The sequence below is a fragment of the Sus scrofa genome, chromosome 5, assembly GCF_054392235.1.
Source record: "Sus scrofa isolate SSC_HxYL_T2T_F1_AM1 chromosome 5, Sscrofa_HxYL_maternal_Yorkshire_Landrace_v2.0, whole genome shotgun sequence".
In the NCBI taxonomy this organism is placed as follows: Eukaryota; Metazoa; Chordata; class Mammalia; order Artiodactyla; family Suidae; genus Sus; species Sus scrofa.
The window spans coordinates 32,693,865-32,721,472 of NC_139387.1; the positions used below are offsets into that span (position 1 = coordinate 32,693,865).

Genomic DNA, 27,608 nt, shown 5'->3' on the forward strand with positions numbered 1-27,608 from the left:
AGAAATGTTCCCTTTTCTCCACATTCTCACCAATGTTTGTTATTTGTGGTCTTTTTTTAAGAATGACTTTTATTTTTTTCCATCATAGCTGGTTTACAGTGTTCTGTCAATTTTCTACTGCATAGCAATGTGACCCAGTCACACATACATGTATACCTTCTTTTTTCTCATATTATCATGCTCCATCACAAGTGAACAGACATCGTTCCCAGTGCTATACAGCAGAAACTTTTTTTTTTATAATGATTTTTATTATTTGTGATCTTTTTGATGACAGCCATTCTGCCAGGTGTATCTCATTGTGGTTTTGAGTTGCATTTCTCTGATGATTAATGACATTAAGCATATTTTCACATGCCTGTTGGCCATCAGTATGTCTTCTTTGGAGAAATGTCTATTCGGATCTTATGCCCATTTTTTAATCAAGTTGTTTTTTTTTTTAATATTGAGTTGTATGAGTTGATTATATATTTTGGCTATTACCCCTTATCAGTCATATCATTTGAAAATATTTTCTTCTATTCAGCAGCCTGTCTTTTCAATTTGTCAGTGGTTTCTTTTGCCTTGCAAAAGCTTTTAAGTTTAATTAAGTCCCATTTGTTTATTTTTGGTTCTGTTTCCTTTATTTTAGGAGACCATCAAACAACATTGCTACAATTTATGTCAAAGAGTGTTCTGCCTATGTTTTCTCCAAGAGCTTTATAGTTTCTAGTCTTAAATTTAGTTCTTTCTTTTCTAAGTATTGATTAGACCCCACAAACATCTGTGTCCCACCATGTAAAAACAGATACTAGTGCAGGCGAAACTTGCTAGTAATCTCAAACAGATCTTTAAGCACTGGCTAGTAAGTGCTTGTCCCTGAAGCAGAACACCTTATTGAACTGAAGTGGTCAGAGGCAGAATCTGGACTGCAGGAGCTCATTCACTGTTCCTGGAGTTCAGACAGACAACACCTGAGAAATTGTTCCGTCTTCCCAGCTTAGCTGAGATACTTTAGTAATGTGTGGATTACGACAACTAAGTTGGGGAGGAGGTGCTTCTGCCACTTTACTCTTAGTTGCTGTTTACGCTTCTGCCAGAAAGCCACCTTTTATGATGAGGCAGTAGATAGCCTTAACTATCACTGAATACTGCCTTTCTATAGGTGATTTTATCAGCCAGCTGTATTGCTTTATATTTGTACATATTGTGAGATTTTGATCAGTGTGTCCCAGTTGTGTAAAACAATTTTAGTGATTCATTAACTGAAAATAGGTAAGAAATACAACACAAGAAGGGTGGACTGAAACCTTTCTTGGTCAATTTTGGGTGAATACAAAGAATGTATTGCCTATATGTGGCTAGGTGCTAGAGGCTGAAATTAGGGATAGTGAGTGAGAATGGCAAAATGTGAGACTGAAAAAGCAGGCAGAAAATGAGAGGAATTATAAAACTACCCAATCTTAAGATGTAAAAGCAGCACAAGGTTTTCCCATAGCCAAAATGTTTATACATCTGTGAATGTTGTTGCGAGAGAGAGAAAGATTTTAGGTGGGTGTTTACTAGGGAATCATTTTCACACTGATTTAAATAACGTCACACATTTAACAGTAATTTTTCATGTCCTACTGACTATGACAGCAAGACATATTAGCCAGAAAAAAAAAAATAGGATGGAGAAACAACAGGACTGAGTTGTTTTTATGGAAATACTCTCAGATCAAGGAGTACATTTAAGAAAGTAACTTTTTTTTTTTTTTTTTTGTATTTTCTAGGGCTGCACCCATGGCATATGGAGGTTCCCAGGCTAGGGGTCTAATCGGAGCTGTAGCTGCCAGCCTATGCCAGAGCCACAGCAATGTGGGATCTGAGCCGCATCTGCGACCAACACCACAGCTCATGGCAACACCAGATTCTTAATCCACTGAGAGAGGCCAGGGATCTAACATGCAATCTCATGGTTCCTAGTCAGATTCGTTAACCACTGAGCCATGACGGGAACTCCAAGAAAGTAACTTCTAGTCCTATCCTTCTAAGTCTGCTTAGGTTAATTTAAGGCCACAAGTATTTCCTCAAATATGATTAACTAAAAAAGCCTATATATCTATAGTGTAGATGTATTTACACTACCATTTACCATTTCCATAAAATGTTTTACTCTCAAGAAAATATACAGCACTAACTTCTTTTCATTGAAATTCAATACCCTGGGTTACAGCAAGTTTACAAGAAAGGTAAAACTTACAAAACCAAATTATAACTGTATATCATAAGTAAAAACAACAGATTATTTAACAGTTTATTTTCTGAAAATGGGCTTGGGTTCATAATTTAAGAAAAAATGGTTGGCTTTCATCTTTTCATTCAAGAGCCCTTTGGACATGTTTGTCAAATGAGAATTATGATGCCTACTTGACCAGCTGGTTGTGAATAGGAAATGTGATCATATGTGTAAAATACAACAAAAGTGTCTAAAAAAAACCTATGTGATCAATAAATGTTATTTCTCTAAAAAAAAATTTAGTTCTTTCATTTTGAGTTTATTTTTCTGTATGGTGCTAGAAAATGTTCTAATTTCATTCTTTTATATGTAGCTGTCCAGTTTTCCCAACATCACTTATTGAAGAGACTGTGTTTTCTCCATTGTATATTTCTACATCCTTTGTTGTAGATTAATTGACCATAATTGCCTGGGTTTATTTCTGAATTCTCTATTCTATTCTATTGATCTGTGCCAGTACCATACTGTTTTGATAACTGTAGCTTTGTAATATAGTACAAAGCCAAGGAGTGTGATACCTCTAGCTCTATTCTTTGTTATAATTGTTCTAGCTATTTCGGAACTTCTTAATTTTCCATACAAAATTTTAAATTATTTGTTTTGGTTCTGTGAAAAATACCATTGGTATGTTGATAGGGATTGCATTGAAACTACATATTGCCTTGGGTAATATGGTCATTTTAGCAATATTATTCCAATCCATGAACACAGTATATCTTTCCATTTGTTTGTGTCATCTTCAGTTTCTTTCATCAGTGTGTTATAGATCTCTGAGTACAAATCTTTTACTGCCTTAGGTAGGCTTATTCCTAGATATTTTATTCTTCTTGATGTGATTTGTAAATGGAATTGTTTGTTTCATTTTCAAGAAGTGGTAACTCATCATGTTTTTTTTTTTTTTTTTTTTTTCTTTTCTTTCCAGGTATGCACCTACAGTATATGGAAGTTCCCAGGCTAGGGGTCAAATCAGAGCTATAGATGCCAGTCTATACCACAGCCATAGCAGTGTGGGATCCAAACCACTTCTATGACCTACACCACAACTCACGGCAAAGCCAGATCCTTAACCCACTGAGCAAGGCCAGAGATCAAACCCGCATCCTCATGGATACTAGTTGGACTTGTTTCTACTGAGCTACAATGGGAACTCCCATCATGGTTTTTTTATTGAAGTATAGTTTATGTACAATATTGTATAAGTTACAGGTATATGATGTAGTGAGTCAAAAATTTTAAAGGTTATACTCCATTTAGAATTATTATAAAAATATTGGTTATATTCCCCATGTTGTATAATATATCCTTGTAGTTTACTTTATACTTAATAGTTTATACCTCTTGGAGTTCCCGTTGTGGCTCAGTGGTTAACAAATCCAGCTAGGAATCATGAGGTTGTGGGTTCGATCCCTGGCCTTGCTCAATGGGTTAAGGATCCGGCATTGCCGTGAGCTGTGGTGTAGGTTGCAGACGTAACTCGGATCCGAGTTGCTGTGGCACTGGCATAGGCTGGCGTCTACAGCTCTGATTCGACCCCTAGCCTTAGAACCTCCACATGCTGCGGGAGCAGCTCAAGAAATGGCAAAAAGACAAAAAAAAAAAAAAATAGTTTATACCTCTTAATCCCCTACCCTTATATTGCCCCTCTTGTGATTGTTTCCCTTTTTTTTTTTTTTTTTTTTTTTGGTCTCTCTAAGGCTGCACCCTTGGCATTTGGAGGTTCCCAGGCTAGGGGTCAAATCGGAGGTGTAGCCACTGGCCTATACCAGAGTCACAGCAGTGCAGGATCCAAGCCGCATCTGTGACCTACACCACAGCTCACAGCAACACCAGATCCTTAACCCACTGAGCAAGGCCAGGGGTCAAACCCGAGCCTTCATTGATGCTAGTAAGATTCGTTAACTGCTGAGCCATGATGGGAACTCCATTGTAATTATTTTCTTAGTTTTTCTTTCCAATATTCCATGTTAGTGTATAGAAATGCACTGATTTCTGCATATTTGTATCCTACAACTTTACCAGATTCATTTATGAGTTCTAGTAGTTTTTGGTGGCAATTGAAGACCATTCTTGACTGAGCTTTTGGATCCTCAGACATGCAAATGGATGTCTAGTGGTAAGATGTTTTAGTATAAATGTAATTTCTTGGTCTTTTGACTCAGAGCAAATATAGTTCTAGAAGTTCACATAACTTGGAAAGCTTAGAAAATCTGGATTTAAGGGAAATTTGGGTGATATCAATTTTAGCAATATTTTCTTTCTTTTTTTTTTTTTATTTGTCTTTTGTCTTTTTAGGGTCGCACCTGGGGCATATGGAGGTTCCCAGGCTAGGGGTCCAATCGGAGCTAGTGACCTAAGCCACAGTAGTGAAAATGCTGAATCTGTAGCCTGCTGAGCCACACAGAAACTCTTGTTTCTAGACTTTTTTTTTGTACACACATCCATTCTCTCTCTCAGATTCTTTTCCCACATAGATTATCACAGAATAGTGGGTAGAGTTCCCTGTGCAGCAGTTTCCTGTTAGCCAATCATTCCATGTACTACAGTGTGCACATGCCAATCCCAAACCTCCACCCCCACATTTCTCCTTTGGTAACCGTAAGTCTGTTTTCAAAGTCTGTGAATCTGTTCTACAGATAAGTTCATTTGTATCTGTTTTTTAGATTACACATATAAGTTATATCATATGATGTTTGTTGTTCACTGTCTAATGTCACTTAGTATGATAATTTCTAGGTCCATCCACCTTGCTGCAAATGTCACTGTTTCATTTTTATGGCTGAGTAATATTCCATTGTATATATGTACCTTATCTTCTTTATCCATTCCTCTGTTGATGGACATTTAGGTTGTTTCCATGTCTTCACCATTGTAAATAGTGCTGCTGTGAACACTGGGGTGATGTATCTTTTCAAATTACAGTTTTCTCTTGATAGATGCCCAGGAGTGGGATTGCTGGATCATATCATAGTTCTGTTTTTAGTTTTTTGAGGAACTTCCATACCATTTTCCATAGTGGTTGTACCAGTTTACATTTCCATCAACAGTGTAAGAGGATTTCCTTGTCTCCATACCCTCTTGAGCAGTTAGTATTTGTAAACTTTTTGATAATGGATTTTTTGACTGGTGTGAGGTGATATTTCATTATTGTTTTGATTTGCATTTCTCTAATAATTAGTGATGTTGAACACCTTTTGATGTGCTTTTTGGCCATTTGTCTTCTTTGGAGAAATATCTGTTTTGATCTTCAGGCCATTTTTTGATTGTGTTTTTGATATAAAGCTGTATGAGATTTTTGTATATTTTGATGGTGGCTTGGTTTGCCTGCAAAATTGTCTTTCATTCTGTGGGTTGTCTTTTCCTTTCTTTTTTTACGGTTTCTTTTGCTATGCAAAAGCTTTTTAGTTAAATTAGGTCCCACTTGTTAATTTTTTGTCAGAAACCTTTTCATTTGCCCATGCCCATGGCATGTAGAAGTTCCCCGGGCCAGGGATCGAACCTGCACCACAGCAGCAACCCAAGCCATTGCAGTGACAATGCCAGGTCCTTAACCCACTGAGCCACATGAGAACTCCTAGAAACCGTTTTTTAACAAAGCATTTCAGAGGTTTACTGTTCTACTAAAGATCACTACATTAACTGTATTAAACTTCGTCCTGTGCTTTTAAACTCAGTATGCAGTCCACTAATATATACTAATAACTCACTTAAATGTTACTATATATTGGAATAATATATTGTACTATTTGAAAATAAAAAGGCAAGCAGCAAAAAAATCAAAATTCAAAATGTGCATCCTGAGAAGCTAGGTTAGTAATCCCATTTTCAAATATTTAGTACAACCCATGTATGGTTGAAAAGGAGCTGAATGCAGACCACTGGATAAATCAATTGCCTAATTGAAGACAATATCAAAGTAGCTTTGACAGATAAGAGCATAAAATAATTTACATATAGAACTGTAGAAAAATTATCACCCTAACCATTCCTTTCATAATAGAATAGAGAAGAATATAAACAATCTTTTTTGAGTAACATTTTAGGCTTCCTAATATTTTTATAGTGATTTAAATCATTACCATGATTACAAGTTTACCAAAATTCTAAAAAAAATATAATTCCTCTTCTTTCTCCAACTCAAAAAAAAAACAAATCTAGTTCTCATATTTGCAAAAGAATAAGAAGGTCACTTAGCACATTGCTCAAAAAAGCAGCATATGTCCTACAAGATATTTGCTAATGTCTTATTCAGGCTGTTTTAAAACAGCCAATCTATTTTCAAAAGACACTTCCAAAATCACCAAAGCACTCCATTTAGAAGCTTTTCCTGATATTATGTTTGAAAGGACATTCCATTCACTGTTATATTTAATTATAGTCCTTTATTTTCAGCAACAGCTTCTTTTCAAAGTACTATGTATCCTAGGCTAAGGGAAGGAACTCTCAAATTCTGGGTTGCTTGCTGTGATAATACAAGAATTCAACCATAACTATACTGGGAAAAAAAAGGAAAGGATTATGGCACTTTTTAAGAACACAGTGAAGTGGGTTAAATTAATAAAATCTCCACTTATAGAAAAGATAAAGAGGAAAATGTTGAAATGAATAAAATCTTTTTTTTTTTACTTGTTCAAATGGAATTTAATTTGAAATCTATCCTTTCTCCCAACTCAATTTAAAATCCATTAAGCCACTAATAGATATGAGAAATTTTAATCTAAAATGGTAGTTTCAGAGTTCCCATTGTGGCTTAGAGGGTTAAGAATCTGTCTAGTATCCATGAGTATGCAGGTCCAATCCCTAGCCTCACTAAGTGGGTTAAACATCTGGCGTTGCTGTGGCTGTGGCATAGGCCAGCAGCTGTAGTGCCTGTTTGACCCCTAGGCTTGGAACTTCCACATGCTGCAAGTGCAGTCATGAAAACAAACAAACAAAAAAAAAAATGGTACTTTGATCCTGAGAATAGACTTATTATAGGATTGACATCACACTCTGAAAAATGGTACCAACAGTTTGATACTACCATTGTTTAGATTGTTATTATTTCCAATGTAAGAAATTTTTAGGATTTTTTAACTCAATGAATTTTATTACATTTATAGTTGTAAAACAATCATCACAACCCAATTTTATAGCATTTCCATCCCAGACCCTGAGCCCATCCCCCCCACCCCCCAGATGGTCTCATGTGGAAATTGTATGTTTTTCAAAGTCTGTGAGTATCTGTTCCACAAAGTTCATTGTATAGTTTTTTAAGATTCCACATATAAGTGATAGCATATGACATTGGTGTCTCACTGTCTGACTAACTTTACTTAGCATGACAATTTCTAGATCCATCCATTATTTCTGCAAATGCCATTATTTCCTTCCTTTTATGGCTGAGTAATATTCCATGTGTATATGTACCACATCTTCTTTATTCACTCCTCTGTCAATGAACATTTAGGTTGCTTCCATGTCTTGGCTATGGTATATACTGCTGCAATGAACATTGGAGTACATATATCTTTTAGAGTCATGGTTTTCTCTGGATGGATGCCCAGGAGTGGGATTGCTGGATCAAAAGGTAATTCTATTTTTAGTTTTTTGAGGAATCTCCATATGTTTTCCATAATGTTGCACCAATTTACATTCCCACCAACAGTGTAAGAGGGTTCCCTTTTCTCCACACCCTCTCCAGCACTGTTTGTAGACTTTTTTTTCTTTTTAGAGCTGCACCTGTGGCATATGGAGGATCCCAGTCTAGGGGTCGAATCAGAGTTACAGCTGCTGGCCTATGCCACAGCCGCAGCAACACTGAATCTTTAACCCACGGAGCGAGGCCAGGGATTGAACCTGCATCCTCATGGTTCCTAGTCAGATTTGTTTCTGCTGCACCACGAAGGGAACTCCTGTAGACTTTTTAATAATGGCCATTTTGGCTGGTGTAAGGTGGTACCTCATCGTGGTTTTGATTTGCACTTCTCTAATAATTAGTGATGTTAAATATCTTTTCATGTGTTTCTTTGGCCAACTGTGTGACTTCTTTTTTTTCCCTTATTTTTATTTTTATTTTTATTTTTTTATTACTCAAATGAATTTATCACATCTGTGGTTATATGATGATCATAACAATCCAATTTCACAGGATTTCCATCCCATTACCCAAGCACATCCCCCCACCCCCCAAACTGTCTCCTCTGGAGACCATAAGTTTTTCAATGTGAGTCAGCATCTGTTCTGCAAAGAAGTTCAGTCTGTCCTTTTTTCAGATTCCACATGTCAGTGAAAGCATTTGATGTTGGTATCTCATTGTATGGCTGACTTCACTTAGTATGATAATTTCTAGGTCCATCCATGTTGCTAAAAAAGCTGGTATTTTGTTCATTTTAATGGCTGAGTAATATTCCATTGTGCATATATACCACATCTTCTTGATCCACTCCTCTGTCAATGGACATTTAGGTTGTTTTCATGTCTTGGCTATTGAAAAATAGTGCTGCAATGAACATCGGAACATGTGTCTTTGCGAGTCATGGTTTTCTCTTGATAGGAGTGGAATTGCTGGATCAAATGGTAGTTCTATTTTTAGTTTTCTGAGGCATCTCCATACTGTTTTCCACAGTGGTTGCACCAATTTACAATCCCACCAACAGTGGACTAGGGTTCCTTTTTCTCCACACCCTCTCCAGCACTTATTGTTTGTAGACTTTTTGATGATGGCCATTCTGGCTGGTGTAAGGTAGTACCTCATAGTGGTTTTGATTTGTATTTCTCTAATAATTAGTGATGTTAAACATCTTTTCATGTGTGGTTTTTTTTTTTTTTGGCCATTTGTGTGACTTCTTTGGAGAATTGTCTGTTTAGATTTTCTACCCATTTTTTGATGGGGTTGTTGTTTTTTTTTTTTTTTTTTGGTATTGAGCTGCAGAAGGTGTTCATAAATTTTGGAGATTAATCCCTTGTCAGTCACTTCATTTGCAAATATTTTCTCCCATTCTGTGGGTTGTCTTTTCGTTTTGTTTAGGGTTTCTTTTGCTGTGCAGAAACTTTTACATTTAATTAGGTCCCATTTTTTTTACTTTTGTTTTTATTGTCATTACTCTAGGAGGTGGATCTGAAAAGATACTGTTGTGGTTTATGTCAGAGAGTGTTCAGCCTGTTTTCCTCTAAGAGTCTTATAGTATCTGGTCTTATATTTAGGTTTTTAATCCATTTAGTTTATTTATGTGTATGGTGTTAGGAAGTGTTCTGATTTCATCCTTTTACATGTAGCTATCCAGTTTTCCCAGCATCACTTATTGAAGGGACTGTCTTTTGTCCATTGTATATTCTTGCATCCTTTGTCATAGATTATTGACTGCAGGTGCATGGGTTTAATTTTTGACTCATTATCCTGTTCCACTGATCTATATTTCTGTTTTTATGCCAGTACCACATGGTTTTGATGACTACAGCTTTGTAGTATAATCTGAAGTCAGGGAGCTTAATTCCTTCAGCTCCATTTTTCTTTCTCAGGGTGGCTTTGGCTATTCTGGGTCTTTTGTGCTTACAAACAAACTTTAAAATATTTTGTTCTAGTTCTGTGAAAAGTGTCCTTGGTAATTTGATAGGGATTGCATTGAAACTGTAGATCGCCTTGGGTAGTATAATCATTTTGACAATACTAATTCTTCAAATAGAAGATCATGATATATCTTTCCATCTGTTTGTGTCATTTTTCATTTCTTCCATCAGTGTCTTATAGTTTTCAGAGTATAAGTTTTTGTCTCTTTAGGTGGGTTTATTCCTAGGAATTTTATTCATTTTGAAGCAATGGTAAATTGGATTATTTCCCTAATTTCTCTCTTTTTTTTTTTTTTTTTTTTTTTTAGGGCCACACCTCCTGTGGCACATGGAGGTTCCCAGGCTAGGGGTCTAATTGGAGCTACAGCTGCCAGCCTACACCACAGCCACAGCAACGCAGGATCCTTAACCCACTGAGTGAGCCCAGGGATCAAACCTGCAACCTCAGGGTTGTAGTCGGATTTGTTTCCTTTAAGCCACAATGGGAACTCCTTCTAATTTCACTTTCTGATCTTTTGTTGTTAGCATATAGAAATGCAGTCGATTTCTATGTATGAATTTTGTATCCTGCAATTTTGCCACATTCATTGATGCACTCTAACAGGTTTCTGTTATCATCTTTTTAGGATTTTCTAGGTATAGTATCATGTCATCCTCAAACAATGATAGTTTTTCTTCTTCCTTTCCAGTTTGGATTCCTTTTATTTCTTTTTCTTCTCTGATTGCTGTGGCTAGGACTTCCAAAATCATGTTGAATAAAAGTGGCAAGAGTGGACATCCTTATCTTAATCTTGATCTTAGCAGGAATTCTTTCAGCTTTTCACCATTGAGAATGATGTTAGCTATGGATTTGTCATATATAGCCTTTATTATGTTGAGCTAGGTTCCCTCTATGCCCACATTCTGGAGGCTTTTTATCAGAAATGGGTATTGGATTTTGTCAGAGGCTTTTTCTGCATCTGTTGAGAGGATCATATGGTTTTTATTCTTCAGTTTGTTAAAGTGGTGTATCACACTGATTGATTTGTGGATGTTGAAAAATCTTTGCAACCCTGGGATAAATCTCATTTTATCATGATGTACAATCCTTTTAATGTATTATTGGATTCAGTTTGCTGGTATTTTGTGGAGGATTTTTTCATCTATGTCCATTAGTGATATTGGTCTGTGATTTTCTTTTTTTATGGTATGTTTGCCTGGTTTGGGTATCAGAGTAATGGTGGCCTCATAGAATGAATTTGGGAGTGTTCCTTCCTCTGCAATTTTTTGGAATAGTTTCAAAAGGATAGGTGTTAGCTCTTCTCTAAATGTTTGATAGAATTCACCTGTGAAGCCATCTGGTCCTAGACTTTTGTTTGTTGGAAGTTTTTAAATCACAGTTTCAATTTCAGTACTTATCATTGGTCTGTTCATCTTTTCTATTTTGTCTTGGTTTAGTCTTGGAAGATTGTACTTTTCTGAGAATTTGTCCACTTCTTCTAGGTTGTCTATTTTATCAGCATATAGTTACTTGTAGTAGTCTCTTATGATCCTTTGTATTTCTGTGCTAGCCATTGTAACTTCTTCTTTTTCATTTCTAATTTTATTGATTTGAGCGCTCTCTTTTTTTTTCTTGATGAGTCTGGCTAATGGTTAATCAGTTTTGTTGATCTTTTCAAAGAATGAACTTCTAGTTTCATCTATCTTTTCTATGGTTTTCTTCATTTCTATTTCATTTATTTCTGCTCTGATCTTTGATTTCATTCCTTCTGCTATCTTTAGGTCTTGTCTGTTCCTCTCTCTCTATTTGCTTTAGGTGTAAATTTAGTTTGTTTATTTGAGCTCTTTCTTGTTTCCTGAAGTAGGCTTGTATTGCTATAAACATCCTTCTTAGAACTGCTTTTGATACATCCCATGGGGGTTTTTTGTTATTTTTTGAGCAGTTTTGTGTTTTGTTTTGTTTTTAGGGCTGCACCCTCGGCATATGAAAATTCCCAGGCTAGGGGTCAAATTAGAGCTGCAACCACCAGCCTATGCCACAGCCACAGCAATGCCATATCCAAGCTCCATCTGTGAACTACATGACACCTCAGAGCAACACCAGATCTTTAACCCACTGAATGAAGACAGGGATCGAACCTGTGTCCTCATAGATACTAGTCAGAGTCATTTCCACTGAGCCACTATGGGAACTCCTTAGGTTTTGGATTGTTGTGTTTTTGTTGTCATTTGCTTCTAGGTGTTTTTTAATTTCCTCTTTGATTTCTTCAGTGATCCATTGGTTGTTTAGTAGCATGTTGTTTAGTCTCCACATGTTTGTGTTTGTTGACATTTTTTTTTCTTGTCCTTGATTTCTAGTCATATAGCATTGTGGTCAGAAAAGATGCTTGATAAGATTTCAATTCTCTTTTTTTTTTTTTTTTTTTTTTTTTTTGGTCTTTTTGCTATTTCTTTGGGCCGCTCCCACGGCATATAGAGGTTCCCAGGCTAGGGGTCAAATCGGAGCTGTAGCCACTGGCCTATGCCAGAGCCACAACAATGCGGGATCCTAGCCGCGTCTGTGACCTACACCACAGCTCACGGCAACGCCGGATCCTTAACCCACTGAGCAAGGCCAGGGACCAAACCCGAAACCTTATGGTTCCTAGTCGGATTCGTTAACCACTGCACCATGACAGGAACTCCCTCAATTTTCTTAAATTTACCAAGGCTTGATTTGTGGCCCAGAATGTGGCCTAGAAAATGTTCTGTGTGCATTTGAGAAGAATGTGTATTCTGCTGCTTTTGGATGGAATGTTCTGTAAATATCTATTAAGTCCACCTGCTGTGTCATTTAAAGCCTGTGTTTCCATATTGATTTTCTGTCTGGGAGATCTGTCCATTGCTGTAAGTGGGGTGTTAAAGTCCACTGCTATTATTGTGCTATTTTCAGTTTCTCCTTTTAAGATTGTTAGCCTTATATATTGCGGTGATCCTATATTAAGTGCATATATATTTACAATTGTTATATCTTCTTCTTGGATTGATCATTTGATCATTATGTAATGTCCTTCTTTGTCTCTGAAATATTCTTTATTTTGAGGTCTGTTTTGTCTGATATGAGTATTGCTACTCTGTCTTTCTTTTGATTCCCTTCTGCATGGAATATTTTCTTCCATCCTCTCACTTTCAATTTCTATGTGTCTCTACAACTGAAGTTGATCTCTTGAAGACAGCATATATATGGATCTTGTTTTTGTATCCATTCAGCCAGTCTATGTCTTTTGGTTGGGACATTTAGTCCATTTACACTTAAGGTAATTATTGACATGTATGTTGTTATTGCCACTTTATTAACTGTTTTAGATTTGTTTTTGTTGGTATTTTTTCTTCCCTTCTTCTCTTGTCCCTCTCCTATTGTGGTTTGATGACTGTCTTTAGTGTTGTATTTGGATTAGTTTTTCTTATTTGAGTGTGTATCTATTGTAGATCTTTGGTTTGCAGTTACCCTGAAGTTTTGATATAGAAGTCTATATATATACAGGATTGTTTTAAGTTGTTGGTCTCTTAGTTGCAAGTGCATCTCCAGTGTCCTGCATTTGTACCCTTCTCTTCTCACGATTTCTGATTTTGGTAGCATATTTGCATGTGGATGATTTCCTACCTTTAATATATGTATGCCTTTACTGGTGAGCCTTGTCACTTGTAATATTTTTGCTTCTAGTTCTTTTCTGCCTAGAGAAGTTCCTTTAGTATTTGTTGTAAAGCTGGTTCGTGGCACTGAATTCTCTTAGCTTTTGCTTATCTGTAAAGTTTTTGATTTCTACTTCAAATCTGAATGAGATCCTTGCTGGGTAGAGTAATCTTGGTTGGAGGTTTTTTCCTTTCATCATTTTAAGTATATCGTGCCACTCCCTTCGGCCTGCAGTATTTCTGCTGAAAAATCTGCCAATACCTAATTGGGATTCCATTGTATGTTATTTGTATCTTTTCTCTAGCTGCTTTCAATATTTTCTCTTTGTCTTTAATTTTGGTCAGTTTGATTAATATGTGTCTTGGGGTGTTCCTCCTTGGATTTATTTTATATGGTACTCGTGCTTTCTGGATTTGAGTGATCCCTTTCCCATGTTAGGGAAATTTTCGCCTATTATATCTTCAAATATTTTTTTCTGGTCCTTTCTCTCTCTCTTCTCCTAGAATATGAGTGTAAGTGTGTTTATCATTGTCCCAGAGTTCTCTTAGACTGTCTTCATATCTTTTCAATCTTTTTTCTTTTTTCTGTTCCACATCAATGATTTCCCCTAGTCTGTCTTCCACCTTAGTTATTCATTCTTCTGCCTCCTGTGTATTCTCCTGTTGGTTGCTTCTAGTGAATTTTTTATTTGTTATTGCATTTTGCCTCTCTGCTTGCTTAATCCTTAAATCTTCTATTTCTTTGCTCATTGTTTTTTGTAATTTATCAATCTTTGCCTCCAGTTTATTTCCAAGATCTTGAATCATATTTACTGTCATCAGTCTAAAGTCTTTTTCATGGAGGTTGGTAATTTCCAGATCACTTAGCTGTTTTTCTGGGGTTTTTTTCTTGCTACCCTACCTGAGTCATAATTCTATGCCTTTTCATTTTGCATAATTTTTGGTGTGGCCTCCCTTTTTCAGACAAGAGAGTTGTAGCCTCTCTTGCTTTTGTCCAATGTAAGAATTTTTAATGTATTATAATATCTTAAAATTCAAACTTTGAAGGGAAAACTCATGGTGTCATAAGCCATCCTGTTAGTGTGGTAGGCAGAATTTTAATAAGGCTTCTAAGATTTCCATCCTCTGGTGTATTCACTTTATATGATCCCTTCCACTTTACTATGGTTAGGTTAGGACCTGTGAATACATTAGGCTGTCACGTTTGTCATTTATGTTATGTTAGATGAGAAAGGGGAAGGGGTTTTTGTCAGTATAATTAAGATCCTCAATTAGTTGATTTTTGAGTTAATCAAGGGGAGATTATTTAGGGTGGGCCTGATCTCATGGAATGAATAAAAGAAAGTTTAGGCCTTCCCTGAGGTCAGAGATATTATCCTGCCATGAAGCAAGCTGTCATGAGTTTTACAGCCATAAGGAAATTAACTCTGCCAATGACTACCCAGATGAGTTTGGAAGAGGACCCCAAGCCTCAGATAAGGCTGCAGCCTTGTGAGACCCTGAGCAGATGATCCAGTTAAACTGTGCCCATATTTCTTTATCTCTATAAACTGTGACATAATATAATTATGTTGTTTGAAGCCACTAAATTTGTGGTAATTTGATACATGGTTATAGAAGATTATTAGTTGTATTAGACATTTACTGTGCAAGTTAATGGTCTAGGTAAGTGATTTGACCCTATGGATATAAAAAATTGACCAAAAAGTTAGTATTATAACCAGACTCTACTATAGCAATATACAATATATGTATCAAAGGACATGAAAAGAATTAGTCATATCAAGAAAGTAGCCTGATATAGTAGGACTGATGTGGTCAAACCAAGAACAATTAAAATGCAACATTTTCCAACATAGATTGGTAAGAATGATTTTTTCCAACTTGGATAAAGAAAAGTAGGGATAAAAATTTGGACAAAAAGAATAGCATGATCTAGCAATAATTTCAATATAGGAGAAGACATAAATATCAGAAATAATCTTCAGTCTCTATCTTAGAGATGGGGAAATGGCAGTACTGTCAACTGCATAAAGAAATGTGCAGAGTAAATAACAGAGTATATTTTCCTTGTATACTGTAAAGCAAGGGTAAACAATTGGTAGCATGCAGGTCAAATAGCCCAGAGCCTGTTTTTGTAAATAAAGCTTTATTGGAACACAGCTATGCCCATTCCTTTGCATTTCATCTATGGCTGATTTTGTGACAATGGCAGAATTAAGGAGTTTCAACAGAGATTATATGGCCTGAAAAGCCAAAAATATTTGCTATATGGCCTTATAGAGAAACATTTGAACACCCTTGCTATAAAACAGTATGCCTATATAGTTCCCGGCACATAGCAAGTTGCTTAAGATATGCCAATGAATATTTTCATTAAAATGTATTTGTAAAGGTCTTTAATAAATAGCCTGGATAAATATTACTAAAAGTTCTTTGGTTCAAATGTTTTAGGGTCTATGGTTCTCCTCTTTCTCCAACCTTCTTAATACGAGAAATGTAGATAAACAATTGATAATGCTGGTAAAAAAGTAAGATTTTAGTCAGAACATTGCCCAAGGATGTAGTTCATAGCCTATGAGCCTCATAAAAAGGTCAAGCAGGGAGTTCCCATTGTGACTCTGTGGTCATGAACCCAACCAGGATCCATGAGGATGCAGGTTTGATCCCTGGCCTCACTCAATGGGTTAAGGATCAGCATTGCTGTGAGCTGTGGTGTAGATCGCAGACACATTTGGGATCCCATTTGGCTGTGGCTGTGGCTGTGGTGTAGGCCAGCAACTATAGCTCCAATTCGACCCCTAGCCTTGGAACTTCCATATGCTGCAGATGAGGCCCTAAAAAGAAAGAATAAAAAGGTCAAGCAGATAATATGCAAACCATGTAAACATATACTTTCTATGGCAAAGAATGCTCTTGTCCCTCACTACACATTCTTCATTTAAATAATAGATGTCTCCATTGCCATCTGAAGTGTAGCTAGGTGCTTAGCCAGCCAACTACATTTTGCAGCCTCTTTTGCAGCTAGAAATGCCATATGCCTAAAGTTCTCACCAATAGAATGTAAGCAAAAGTCTTACATGCTTTGCTTGGAGGAAATTTGCTTGCCCTATACTTCTCTGCCTGCTTCCCACAAGGTGTAGTGAAGGCAAGAAGTCCAGCCAGCTAACCCATGAGGACAAAGACAGCAGGATAAACGATAGCAGAGCAAGAAAAAGAAAGGAGCCTGGATCTCTAGCTGATCTTGTAGAGGAAAGCATGGCTATTTACTCTGGACTGTTATGTTAGGAAAGATGTAAATTTCTATAAATTTGAGCCACATATTTTTGTGGGGTTTTTGTTTGTTTGTTTGTTTTGCTTTTTAGGGCCAAACCCACAGCAAATGGAGGCTCCCAGGCTAGAGGTTGAATTGGAGCTACAGCTGCTGGTCTACACCACAGCCACAGCAACTTGGGATCTGAGCCATGTCTGTGACCTACACCACAGCTCACAGCAACACCAGATCCCTGACCCACTGAGCGAGGCCAGGGATCAAACCCACATCTTCATGGAGACTAGTCGGATTTGTTTCTGCTGTGCCATGACGGGAAATCCAGGGCCACATATTTTGGAGTGTCTTTATTATAACCTTTTCCTCTCCAGTGTCATTTATTTCAAGGTTGCACAATTTTATATTAAAGTAAGCTACTATCATTCTTGCCTTTACAATGTAATTTTTCTGTAATATTGATAAAAGAGTACTCTGGAAAATTCTAGTAGAGACCCCCTGGTTTTTACCATATGATGAGTCATTTGCTCTTTTCCAGACAATGACCAAAATAAACTTATGCTAACAAAATCTTTGTGCCCTCAATAATCAGAGAGAACTCAATATGCACCAACTAATTAGTTCATCACAGAAGGAAGTGAGTGATGAGTTTCATATATTTACAAGGGGATTGAACAGAGAAGTCAGAGAGTTACGAGTTCTGGAAGACTTTCCACAGAGTATTTAATGGGTTGCAACTACAAGGTCTCAATTTTTAAAAAGACTTACTTCTTAGCTGCCAATGTGTTCAGGCGTGATGACTCAGTTTCTGTTTCTCTGAACATCAGTCCCAGAGTCTGTATAATTTCAATGCATGCTCTAGAAAACAAAGGGAAAAAAAAATCACAGAAATGGCATGATTTCATTTATAAGTTCAGAATTCCACACAATCGCTTATCACTGATAGAACTGCATTCAGATACCCATGTATAAAAAAATAGAGGAAGGAAATTCTGTATATCAAACAACCAAGGTTGGTTGAGTGGCTACTCTATGATTGCTACATAGTAAGCATGCAGATACGTTTGTTGAATGAATTAATTGTGTAAAGATTTAAAGTCATTTTCATATTGGTTTTTGCAATTATTTTTTGCAAAGTTTTTATGATAATCACACACTATTTTTAAACTACATTTAATAATTTTAACTATTTCAAGTAGGATATTTATTTGTTTGTTTGTTTGTTTGTTTATTTTATTAGGCCACACATGCATATGGAAGTTCCCAGGCTAGGGGTCAAATCGGAGCTGCAGCTGTTGGCCTACACCACAGCAACAGGAACACCAGACAGGAGCCACATCTGTGACCTATGTGGCAGCTCACTCAATGCCAGATCCTTAACCCACTGAGTGAGGCCAGGGATCAAAACCACATCCTCTGGACACTAGTCAGACTCGTTACCACTGAACCACAATGGGAACTCCTCAGGTAGGTAATTTTTGGCTCAGAATTTCAAAGGTAAAAAAAGGGAACAGAATGAAAGTTATCTTTCCTTCACACATTCATTTTTTTCCCTTTTGGGACAGCCACCATCACTAGTTTCTTGTGTAGTTTTTCTTTAAATATTAGAACAAAATGAACACTATTTTTAAAAACCCATGTGATGCAAAACTTATAACACCATTAATCATTAATGCAGTATATATATACATACATATATTGCTTTTTATGGCGACACCCACAGCAGTGGAAGTTTCCAGGCTATGGGTCGAATGGGAGCTACAGCTACCGGCTTACTCCACAGCTCACAGTAGCACCAGATCCTTAACCCACTGAGCAAGGCCAGGGATTGAACCTCATGGATGCTAGTTGGGTTCATTACTGCTGAGCCACAACGGGAACTCCGGTACAATATATATTTTGTCCAGTGTATTCTATTTATCTTTAACATCCTACAGAAAAAAATATCTCTGAATATCCAGTTAGTACTTACAGCAGCTCATCAGCCCTTTGGCTTTTATTTTGAAGTGCATTCTTATCCCTAGACTCTGGCAAGTACTCATGAAGTTTGTTCACGAGGAAATAGAAAAGGTCACTGGTCTGTGAAAGCAAACGAGAAAGAAGATGATAGTTGAGGTATCTGTTGGCAAAACTATCCTTACATAATAAAAATAAGAAATGACTTGTTCTTTGATTAGAGAGGAAGTGATTTAGAGTTTCATTAACACTAGCATAACCCAAATTGAACATACACCTTTACTTAAAACCAGGAGACCACTGTCGTGGTGAACAGAGCCAGAGCTAAAACCTAGCAGATGATGCTGGGAGATGCCTTTTGGCCCAGCTTGACCATTAATACTGAAAGTCATGCAGAAGTAGGTGTATAGGAGTTCCCGTCATGGCGCAGTGGTTAACAAATCCGACTAGGAACCATGAGGTTGCAGGTTCGATCCCTGCCCTTGTTCAGTGGGTTAACGATCCGGCGTTGCCGTGAGCTGTGGTGTAGGTTGCAGATGCGGCTCGGATCCTGCGTTGCTGTGGCTCTGGCGTAGGCCGGCGGCTACAGCTCTGATTCAACCCCTAGCCTGGGAGCCTCCATATGCCGCAGGAAGCGGCCCTTGAAAAGGAAAAAAGGAAAAAAAAAAAAAAAAAAAAGGAGTAGGTGTATAATCTTAGGCAAGTCATTCAGTCACCTTGAAATAATCATATTAAGTGGGGACCACCATATTTCCCACCTTTCCAAAGTAATTTGCCCTTTATGAGGATATAATGAAATAATGGATAGAAAAATGCTTATTTTAACATGTTTACTAGTTCAAAAACAAATGTACAGCACTGGGCAGCCTGTGAAGATGGTACAGAATGAGAGTAGTACTTAGGTTAATACAGTGGAAATGTAGATCACCATTGCTGCCAAAATAAACACTGACTTAAAAGTGGGAGAACCAGTTTTTTTGTGTTCCTATCTAGTCTCATAGATAAGTGAGCATGAAAATAAGCATTGACCCATGAAGTCAGGCAAGTTGGTACTAATGAGAAATAGAAAGCAAGTGCTTCTCTTTTCTCTTCTTTTATTGTTCTTTTTTTCCCCCCAGCACTTTTGTTTGTTAGCGGCAACTTACAACTTAAGACTCTTTGCTTAGACAGGTATGTGTGTGCTCTTATCTGGGTGATATGGCATGAGAAGAGGCTGAGGATGGCAAGAGGTACAGTAAGAAGTGCTGGGGTTTACCCAGTGCCCTAATAAATTAGCAGAGTGTGGTAGTTTTCCACACTGACTCTGAAGCCAGGTTATTTGAGTTCAAATCCCCAGCTCTTCCCTTGGGTCCTAAATGACATTTGGCAAATTATTTATACATTCTATGACTTGGTTTCTTCATCTCTGAAATGGGATTAATAGGATTATATAAGATATATTTATAAAGCCTGGAGTTCCTGTTGTGGCGCAGCGGAAACGAAACCAACTAGGAACCATGAAGTTGCAGGTTTGATCTCTGGCCTCATTCAGTGAGTTGAGGATCCAGCATTGCTGTGAGCTGTGGTGTAGGCTGGCAGCTGTAGCTCCAAATCGACCCCTAGCCTGAGAACTTCCATATGCTGCACATGCACGGCATGTGTGGCCCTAAAAAAAAAAAAAAAAAAAAAAAGATGTATTTGCAAAGCCTGAACAGCTCTCAGCACATTGTAAGTGCTTAGTAACTATCAGTTATCACTGTGATCTCCCTCCTGCTCAGTGGTGCAGGATTTTTCACTTTTACTATATCTTAGGGTTCCCGTTGTGGCTCAGTGGTAACAAACCCAACTAGTATCCATGAGGACATGCCTTTGATCCCTGGCCTTGCTCAGTGGCTTAAGGATTCAGCATTGCCGTGAGCCTGTGGTGTAGGTGACACGTGCTGCTCAGATCTGGCATTGCTATAGCTGTGGTGTAGGCCGGCAGTTGCAGCTGCAGTTCATCCCCTAGCCTGGGAACTTCCATATGCAGTGGGTGTGGTCCTAAAAAGACAAATAAAATAAAATAAAATAAAACCAAACAAAACAAAATAAAAATCTTCCACCTACCAGCAACAGCATGAAATAATCTCAAAAATATTGTGTCGAAAGAAGCTAAACATAAAAGAATACAGAGTCTACAATCCCATCTAAGTGGAATTCTAAGACAGAAAACACAATAGTTGCCTACCGTCAGGGTCAGAGAAAACTGACTGCCAAGGGGCATGAGGTAGCCCTAAGGAGTGATTGAAATGTTCTCAGTCTTGACTAGGGTGGTGGTTATGTAGAAATATACTTCTGTTAAAACTTTAAACTGCACTCTTAAAATGGGTGGATTTCATTATATGTAAATTGGCCCCCAATAATTTCTTCAAAGAAGATATACAAATTGCCAGTAAGCACATGAAAAAATGCTCCACATCTCTTATTGTTAGAGAAATGCAAATCAAAACTGCTAGATCCCTCACACCCATGAGAATGGCTGATATCAAAAGAATCAGTAAATTACACGTATGGGCAAGGATATAGAAAAAGTGGAACCCTTGTACACTGTTGGTGGGAATGTAAAATGGTCTAGCTGCTGTGAAAAATAGTATGGTGGGGCCTCAAAAAATTAAAAAATAGAATTACCGTTACAAACTGGACATGGTATCTGTACTCCTAAAGCTTCCAGTTTAGTCAACCTATGAAAAAGTGTTTCCATAATTTTAAATATCACTTGTAGTAAAATTGAAGCATAAAAATTACCTAACAGAAAAAAATTATACCCTAACAAAGATGATTCTTTTTTTTTTTTTTTAATGGCTGCACCTGCAGCCTATGGACATTCCCAGGCCTGGGACTGAACCCAAGTCACAGCTGTGACCTACACAGTAGCTGCAATGCTGGATCCCATGAGGATCAAATCTGTGCCTCCTGCTCCAGTCAGGTTCTTAACCCACCGCACCACAGTGGGAACTCCAGTTCCTAAAAGGGAAAATAATATACACTTGGCCCTTAAACAACATGAGGTGGGGGATTGAAGGGAGCTAGAAGTGCCCATCTTCTTTGCAGTCAAAAATCTGATTATCACTGGAGTTCTCTTGTGGCACATCAGGTTAAGGACCCAGTGTTGTCACTGCAGCAGCTCAGGTTGCTGCTGTGGAGCAGGTTAGATTCCTGGCCCAGGAACTTCCACATGCTGTGGGCATGCCCCGCCCCCCAAAAAATTCTGAGTATAACTTACAGTCAGCCCTCCATACCTGTGGTTCCACATCCATGGACTCAACCAATCACAATCATGTAATACTATAATATTTACTATTGAAAAAAATGCACATGTTAAGTGGACCCATGCAGTTCAAACTTTTGTTTAAAGGTCAGCTGCAGGAGTGCCCGTCGTGGCTCAGCAGAAACGAATCTGACTAGCATGCATGAGGATGCAGGTTTGATCCCTGGCCTTGTTCAGTGGGTTGAGGATCCAGCATTGCCGTGAGCTGCGGTGTAGGTCACAGATACGGCTCAGATCTCGAGTTGCTGTGGCTGAGGTGTAGGCCAGTGGCTACAACCTCAATTTGACCCCGCTGCTGGGAACCTCCATATACCATGGGTGCAGCCCTAAAAAAAAAAAAGTAAGAGTCAACTGTATATATCATTATAGTCATATAGTATTATATGTTTATTATAGGAATATACCTATATGTATTATATGTTATTATTATAGGAATATATTTATAATTATTAATTATGTTAATTTTATTATAATTTATAAATATATATAATTTTCCATCCTCTTACCCAAGAACCAAAAAATTAGAGCTGCCTTTAATTTCCCCTCCCCAGCATGGGTTCTTAAGGGAGTTTCACATAAACTTATGTTCCCAGGGAGCCCAGCACAGAGTTGGGAAAAAACCACTGCTTTAACTTAAGGTTAAGATAACCATTTAAATGTAAAAGCTCCTAAAAGAAGATTAAGATGTTGGGTTGTATAAGTCATGTTTGTTAACTGTGAAAATGAATATGAGATTAGATTCTGGTTGCAGGTTAGAGAATATGACAGCTGCCAGGCCTGAGGGCACAGTGGTGGGGCGGGACACAGGGTCCTCCACTTAGGTAGGGAGAGACCTCACACAGAGGCACTACCTGAGTGCCTTTTATTTCCATCGTTATGCATTTTGACCTTTTGTTTTTGACAACTAAATTAGAAGATATTCTATTTAGTTTGTCAAGGAACATTACATTAAAGAACAGCTGTAGCATTTTCACATAAGAAACCAAACATGAAAGCTTTACTCCTAGACTTCTGATCAGAGGAGAATAAATTTTTAGTTCATTATGAATTGATTGTGGGACCTGGTAAATGTGTGTTAGGCCTTAGGGAGAGCACAAAGATGAGTAAGGACATATGCCTATCCTGAAGAAGTGTATAGAATATTGCGGTAAACAAAAATATACTAATAACTACAGTAAAAAGAGAGAATGACTGTGCTAATTCTTGAGGGTAGAAACTGTATCTTAGTCATGCTTGCATTTCTAGTGGCTGTTACCATGCCTGGCACAGAACAGACATGCAATAAATGTTGGTTGACTTGTTAAAGAGAAAGTGCTAAGAGAGATGCATTAGAACTGCCTTGTCCAACACAGAAGCCACTGGCCACATGTGGTTATTTAAATTTAAATTGATTAAAACTGAATAAAATTAATATTTCACTTCCTTAGTCACTAACAACATTCAAGTGCTTAATAGCCACATGTGGCTAGTGGCTACTTTATTGAACAATGCAGATTATAGTATATCAAAGAACATTCTGTAGCACAGAACCGCCATAATAGATCAAAAAGAGGAAGGTACCAAAGCCCCCAATGAAGATGACAAAAAAGGCAGAATAGCCTTTGAGATGAGCCTTGGAGAATGAGTGGGTAGGGTTTTTGTTGTTTTGTTTTTTTTTTTAAGAGCCCCATCACGGCATATGGAGGTTCCCAGGCTAGGGGTCAAATCAGAGCTATAGCCACAGGCCTACACTGCAGCCACAGAAACGCCAGATCTGAGCCGTGTCTGTGATCTATGCCACAGCTCACAGCAATGCTGGGTCCTTAACCCGCTGAGCAAGGCCAGGGATTGAATCTGTGTCCTCATGGACACCAGTCAGGTTAGTTACTGCTGAGCTGCAACGGGAACTCCAAGTGGGTAGGATTTTAACAGGAGAAAATGGAAGGAATATTCCAGAGAAAGCAAACAGTAGGGAAAACGTGGAGGGGCTGGAAAGAGCAGGGTGTTCAAGTCATCCCTCATGGTTCAAGCATTTGCAGAAAAGAGTTGAAAGTGGCGAGGTGGAGGGTTGAGTGGGTTAGACCTGGTTTTACTCTCTCTGCATCCCTCTTTTGCTGTACAATGGAGGCCATCTATCAGACCTGTTTTAAGATGTCTTAAATGGGAGTTCGCATCATGGCTCAGTGGTTAATGAACTCGACTAATATCCATGAGGATGTGGATTCAATCCCTGGCCTCACTCAATGGGTTAAGGATCCGACGTTGTCATGAGCTGTGGTGTAGGTTGCAGATGCGGCTCAGATCCTGAGTTGCTGTAGGCCAGCAGCTGTAGCTTTGATTCAGCCCCTAGCCTAGGAACCTCCACATGCCACGGGTATGGCCCTAAAAAGACAGAAGACTAAACAAATAAATAAATAAATCACATTTAAAAAAAAATGGCTTAAATGACCTGTAGACCAACACTCAGGTATTCAGCATCAACACCCTTCTTCCGTCCAACCCTTAGATGGTAGCTCAGTTCTCCTACCTAGACACATCTGCTTCAAATCCATCCCTGATCCTGTCCAGTTTGTCTAAGTGGACTTCTTTGGGCTCTGTGCTAAGTCCTTTGCCTGTCCTTTCCCAGCTACTGGCTGTACTCTTGACTTTATATCCTTGCAACCCCCCAACCCCACATTCCATGAAGTCCCTGTTCCCAAACTCTAAACATGCTCTTCTTCCCGGTGCCAAATGTTTATGCAGACATCTGGGTGTAATCTGCCCACGTGCGGAAAAGCCCTGATACTTCATTTCACACATTCTCTGTGTAGTGATCACTCTCACCCTTGGGTCCTGTGCCTTCTTCCTTAGCATCTACAGCTGGATTTGTTCTCCTGGCACTTGCCCTCTGCAAATGTCGGCCCCTTCCTGCTAATCCACCCCACTAAAATAAAGGTCATGCTTGTGCAAATTTGGAATGGAGGTCATTAATGGAGACCTTAAATACCAAAGCCAAAGTGTTTGTACCTCAGTAAGGAGAGCTTCAAGAGGTTTTTGAGGAAGCAGCGTCCTCACAATCAGGGTTATAGATTAATACCATGTGTGGGATGGACTGGAGAGGTTTATTTGCATGGGGATAATACCAATTTCCTTAGTCTTTCCGAGTAGACTCTTCATAACTATATGTAAGTCATTTTTTTTTAATATGTAAGTCATTTTGATGACTGTCCCTATATTTTCCAGAATTCTCTGAAGTTCCAGAGTTAAAACTTGGATGGTATATTCCTAACAGGGTCTATCTCATATAAGCATTTTAGGCCATACAGCACTCCATCATCCCTACCTCCCTCAATGTTGGGGGACACTTGACCTACTATTCTCTGTAGCTACTACACCCTCTAAATAGGGTAATCAACCATCTCAATTTGCTTGGGACTGGTCTAGCTTTTGCACTAAAAGTCCCACATGCCATACTTCCTCAGCCCCAGGCAAACTGAGACACTCTGTTACCTAGTCTAGGCAAACTAGGATAACTGATCATCTAACACATGAATCTAAGAAATGGCCAAGACCGTGTTGTACGGCTGGGAATACCATGCACTCCCCATCTGTGCTGTAAAATGCTGGCAATTGCGTGTGAGACCACTAACCAGAATTTCCCTCCTTAGCACTGCACCAGTGCTCACCTGGGCTTCTCAATACGTTCACCTAAACCTGAAACTGACGCTAAGTCAGTCTTACAGAGGAAGTATCTTGCCAGGTGATAACTAGGTTGCTTTGACTCCCCAGGAGTCACCTTTTTATTTATTTATTTATTTATTTTTGTCTTTTTGCCATTTCTTGAGCCACTCCTGTGGCATATGGAAGTTCCCAGGCTAGGGGTCCAATCAGAGCTGTAGCCGCTGGCCTACACCACAGCCACAGCAACTCGGTATGGGAGCCAAGTCTGCAACCTACACCACAGCTCACAGCAATGCCAAATCCTTAACCCACTGAGCAAGGCCAGGGATCGAACCCACAACCATGGTTCCTAGTCGGATTCATTAACCACTGAGCCACGACAGGAACTCCCACCTTTTTATCTTTTATTATTATTATTTTTAATCTTTTTAGAACTGCACCTACGGCATATGGAGGTTTCCAGGCTAGGGGTCAAATCAAAGCTGTAGCCTCCAGCCTACTCCACAGCCACAGCAATGCCAGATCCAAGCCATGTCTGTGACCTACACCACAGCTTATGGTAACACCAGATCCTTAACCCACTGGGCAAAGCCAGGGATCAAACCTGCGTCTTCATGGATGCTGGTTAGATTCGTTTCTGCTGAGCCACGACAGTAACTCCAGGAGTCACCTTTTTAAAAACAACAATCCAACCCTCAAAAATAATTTTTTAATTACATTTTTATTGTAGGGGAACCTGCATATAAAGCTTTTTGAAATCTACTTTCTCATCTCATGGTCTATGCTCATACTTCTCACATGCCAAAAACTTCCCCTCTACCTCTCTTTTCTTTGACTCTGCCAACCCCACCCCTGGGAGCTACCACTCTCTTCTCTTCCGTCTCCCCGACTCCAACATACACATTTACACTGATTACATCACAGCATTTCAAGGGTCAAAACGATTGCATTCAACTCAAGCGATATTTTAAAACACAGCATCAGAATGCAAGACATTTATTTATATTTTACCTTATGCTTGAATATGCTGCACTTGATAAACAAGTGAAACAAGTTTTAAAGATTAAAAGTAAGACAAAAGGAGTTCCCGTCGTGGCGCAGTGGTTAACGAATCCGACTAGGGACCATGAGGTTGCAGGTTCGGTCCCTGCCCTTGCTCAGTGGGTTAACGATCCGGCGTTGCCGTGAGCTGTGGTGTAGGTTGCAGACGCGGCTCGGATCCCGCATTGCTGTGGCTCTGGCATAGGCCGGTGACTACAGCTCTGATTGGACCCCTAGCCTGGGAACCTCCATATGCCGCGGGAGCGGCCCAAGAAATAGCAACAACAACAACAACAAAAGACAAAATAAATAAATAAATAAATAAAATAAATAAATAAATAAAAAAGTAAGACAAAACACCTACTTTCCAGAAAAGCCTTTTCAAAATGAAGTTTTTCTGGGCTGCTCCTTTAAGTTCTGTGGTTAAACAAAGTATCTTCCTCAAAGTATTGTCTTTAAGAAAAAGTTCAGATTTAAGTTGACCGAAGTGCTTAATTTTCTCCTCAGATCTACGGAAAGAAAAGAAAAATGTCCATGGGAAGAAGTGACAAGAAACAGCAGTGGAGGAATATCAATGATTATTGACAGGTTTGTAAAACTTTGTTACTAAGGAATTTTAATGTAGTTTTGTACTTTTGGCTTAATTACTTATCAGCAATGAAACCGGCTCCTCCCAAAATGAACTATTTCTTACTCTCCAAACATACTTTTTGCCTTGTCCCTTTACTCAAGCTGTACACATCTTGAATACTCTCACTGTGCCTGGTAAACTTCTGCTCCTCTTTCATAGTTTACCTCGGAGTTTGTCTGCATACCATTTACTGCAATCCATGAATCACACGTAATATTATTTGCTTAATGTTTTCCCTTTAAATCAACTCATTTTTTTCCTTAGAGTAACTTATTTATACAGAAAACTTTGTATCACTACTTCACAAGGGAAACCAGAACAGTTGGCTATA

The 27,608-nt window shown here is 38.4% G+C and overlaps 2 protein-coding genes across 10 annotated transcripts in view; one reads left to right on the forward strand and one right to left on the reverse strand.

Moving 5' to 3' along the window:
* The window catches only part of XPOT (exportin for tRNA), a 196,424-nt gene that overhangs the window by 49,151 nt on the left and 119,665 nt on the right, over positions 1 to 27,608 (forward strand). For all 6 annotated transcript variants that reach the window (XM_084956255.1, XM_084956256.1, XM_021091942.2 and 3 more), the window contains one exon: positions 27,154 to 27,234. The gene's annotated coding sequence lies outside the window, so the exon portion shown is untranslated. The remainder of the gene's footprint in view (positions 1 to 27,153; positions 27,235 to 27,608) is intronic.
* Positions 1 to 27,608, reverse strand: part of C5H12orf56 (chromosome 5 C12orf56 homolog) — a 105,953-nt gene that overhangs the window by 16,059 nt on the left and 62,286 nt on the right. For all 4 annotated transcript variants that reach the window (XR_014803504.1, XR_014803505.1, XR_014803503.1 and 1 more), the window contains exons 6-8: positions 27,011 to 27,155; positions 18,697 to 18,803; positions 17,493 to 17,582 (exon numbers count right to left, since the gene is read on the reverse strand). Coding sequence is in view for 1 of the 4 variants with exons in the window: in XM_013997692.3 (XP_013853146.2) it covers positions 17,493 to 17,582; positions 18,697 to 18,803; positions 27,011 to 27,155 (342 nt within the window). In the remaining 3 variants the exon portion in view is untranslated. The remainder of the gene's footprint in view (positions 1 to 17,492; positions 17,583 to 18,696; positions 18,804 to 27,010; positions 27,156 to 27,608) is intronic.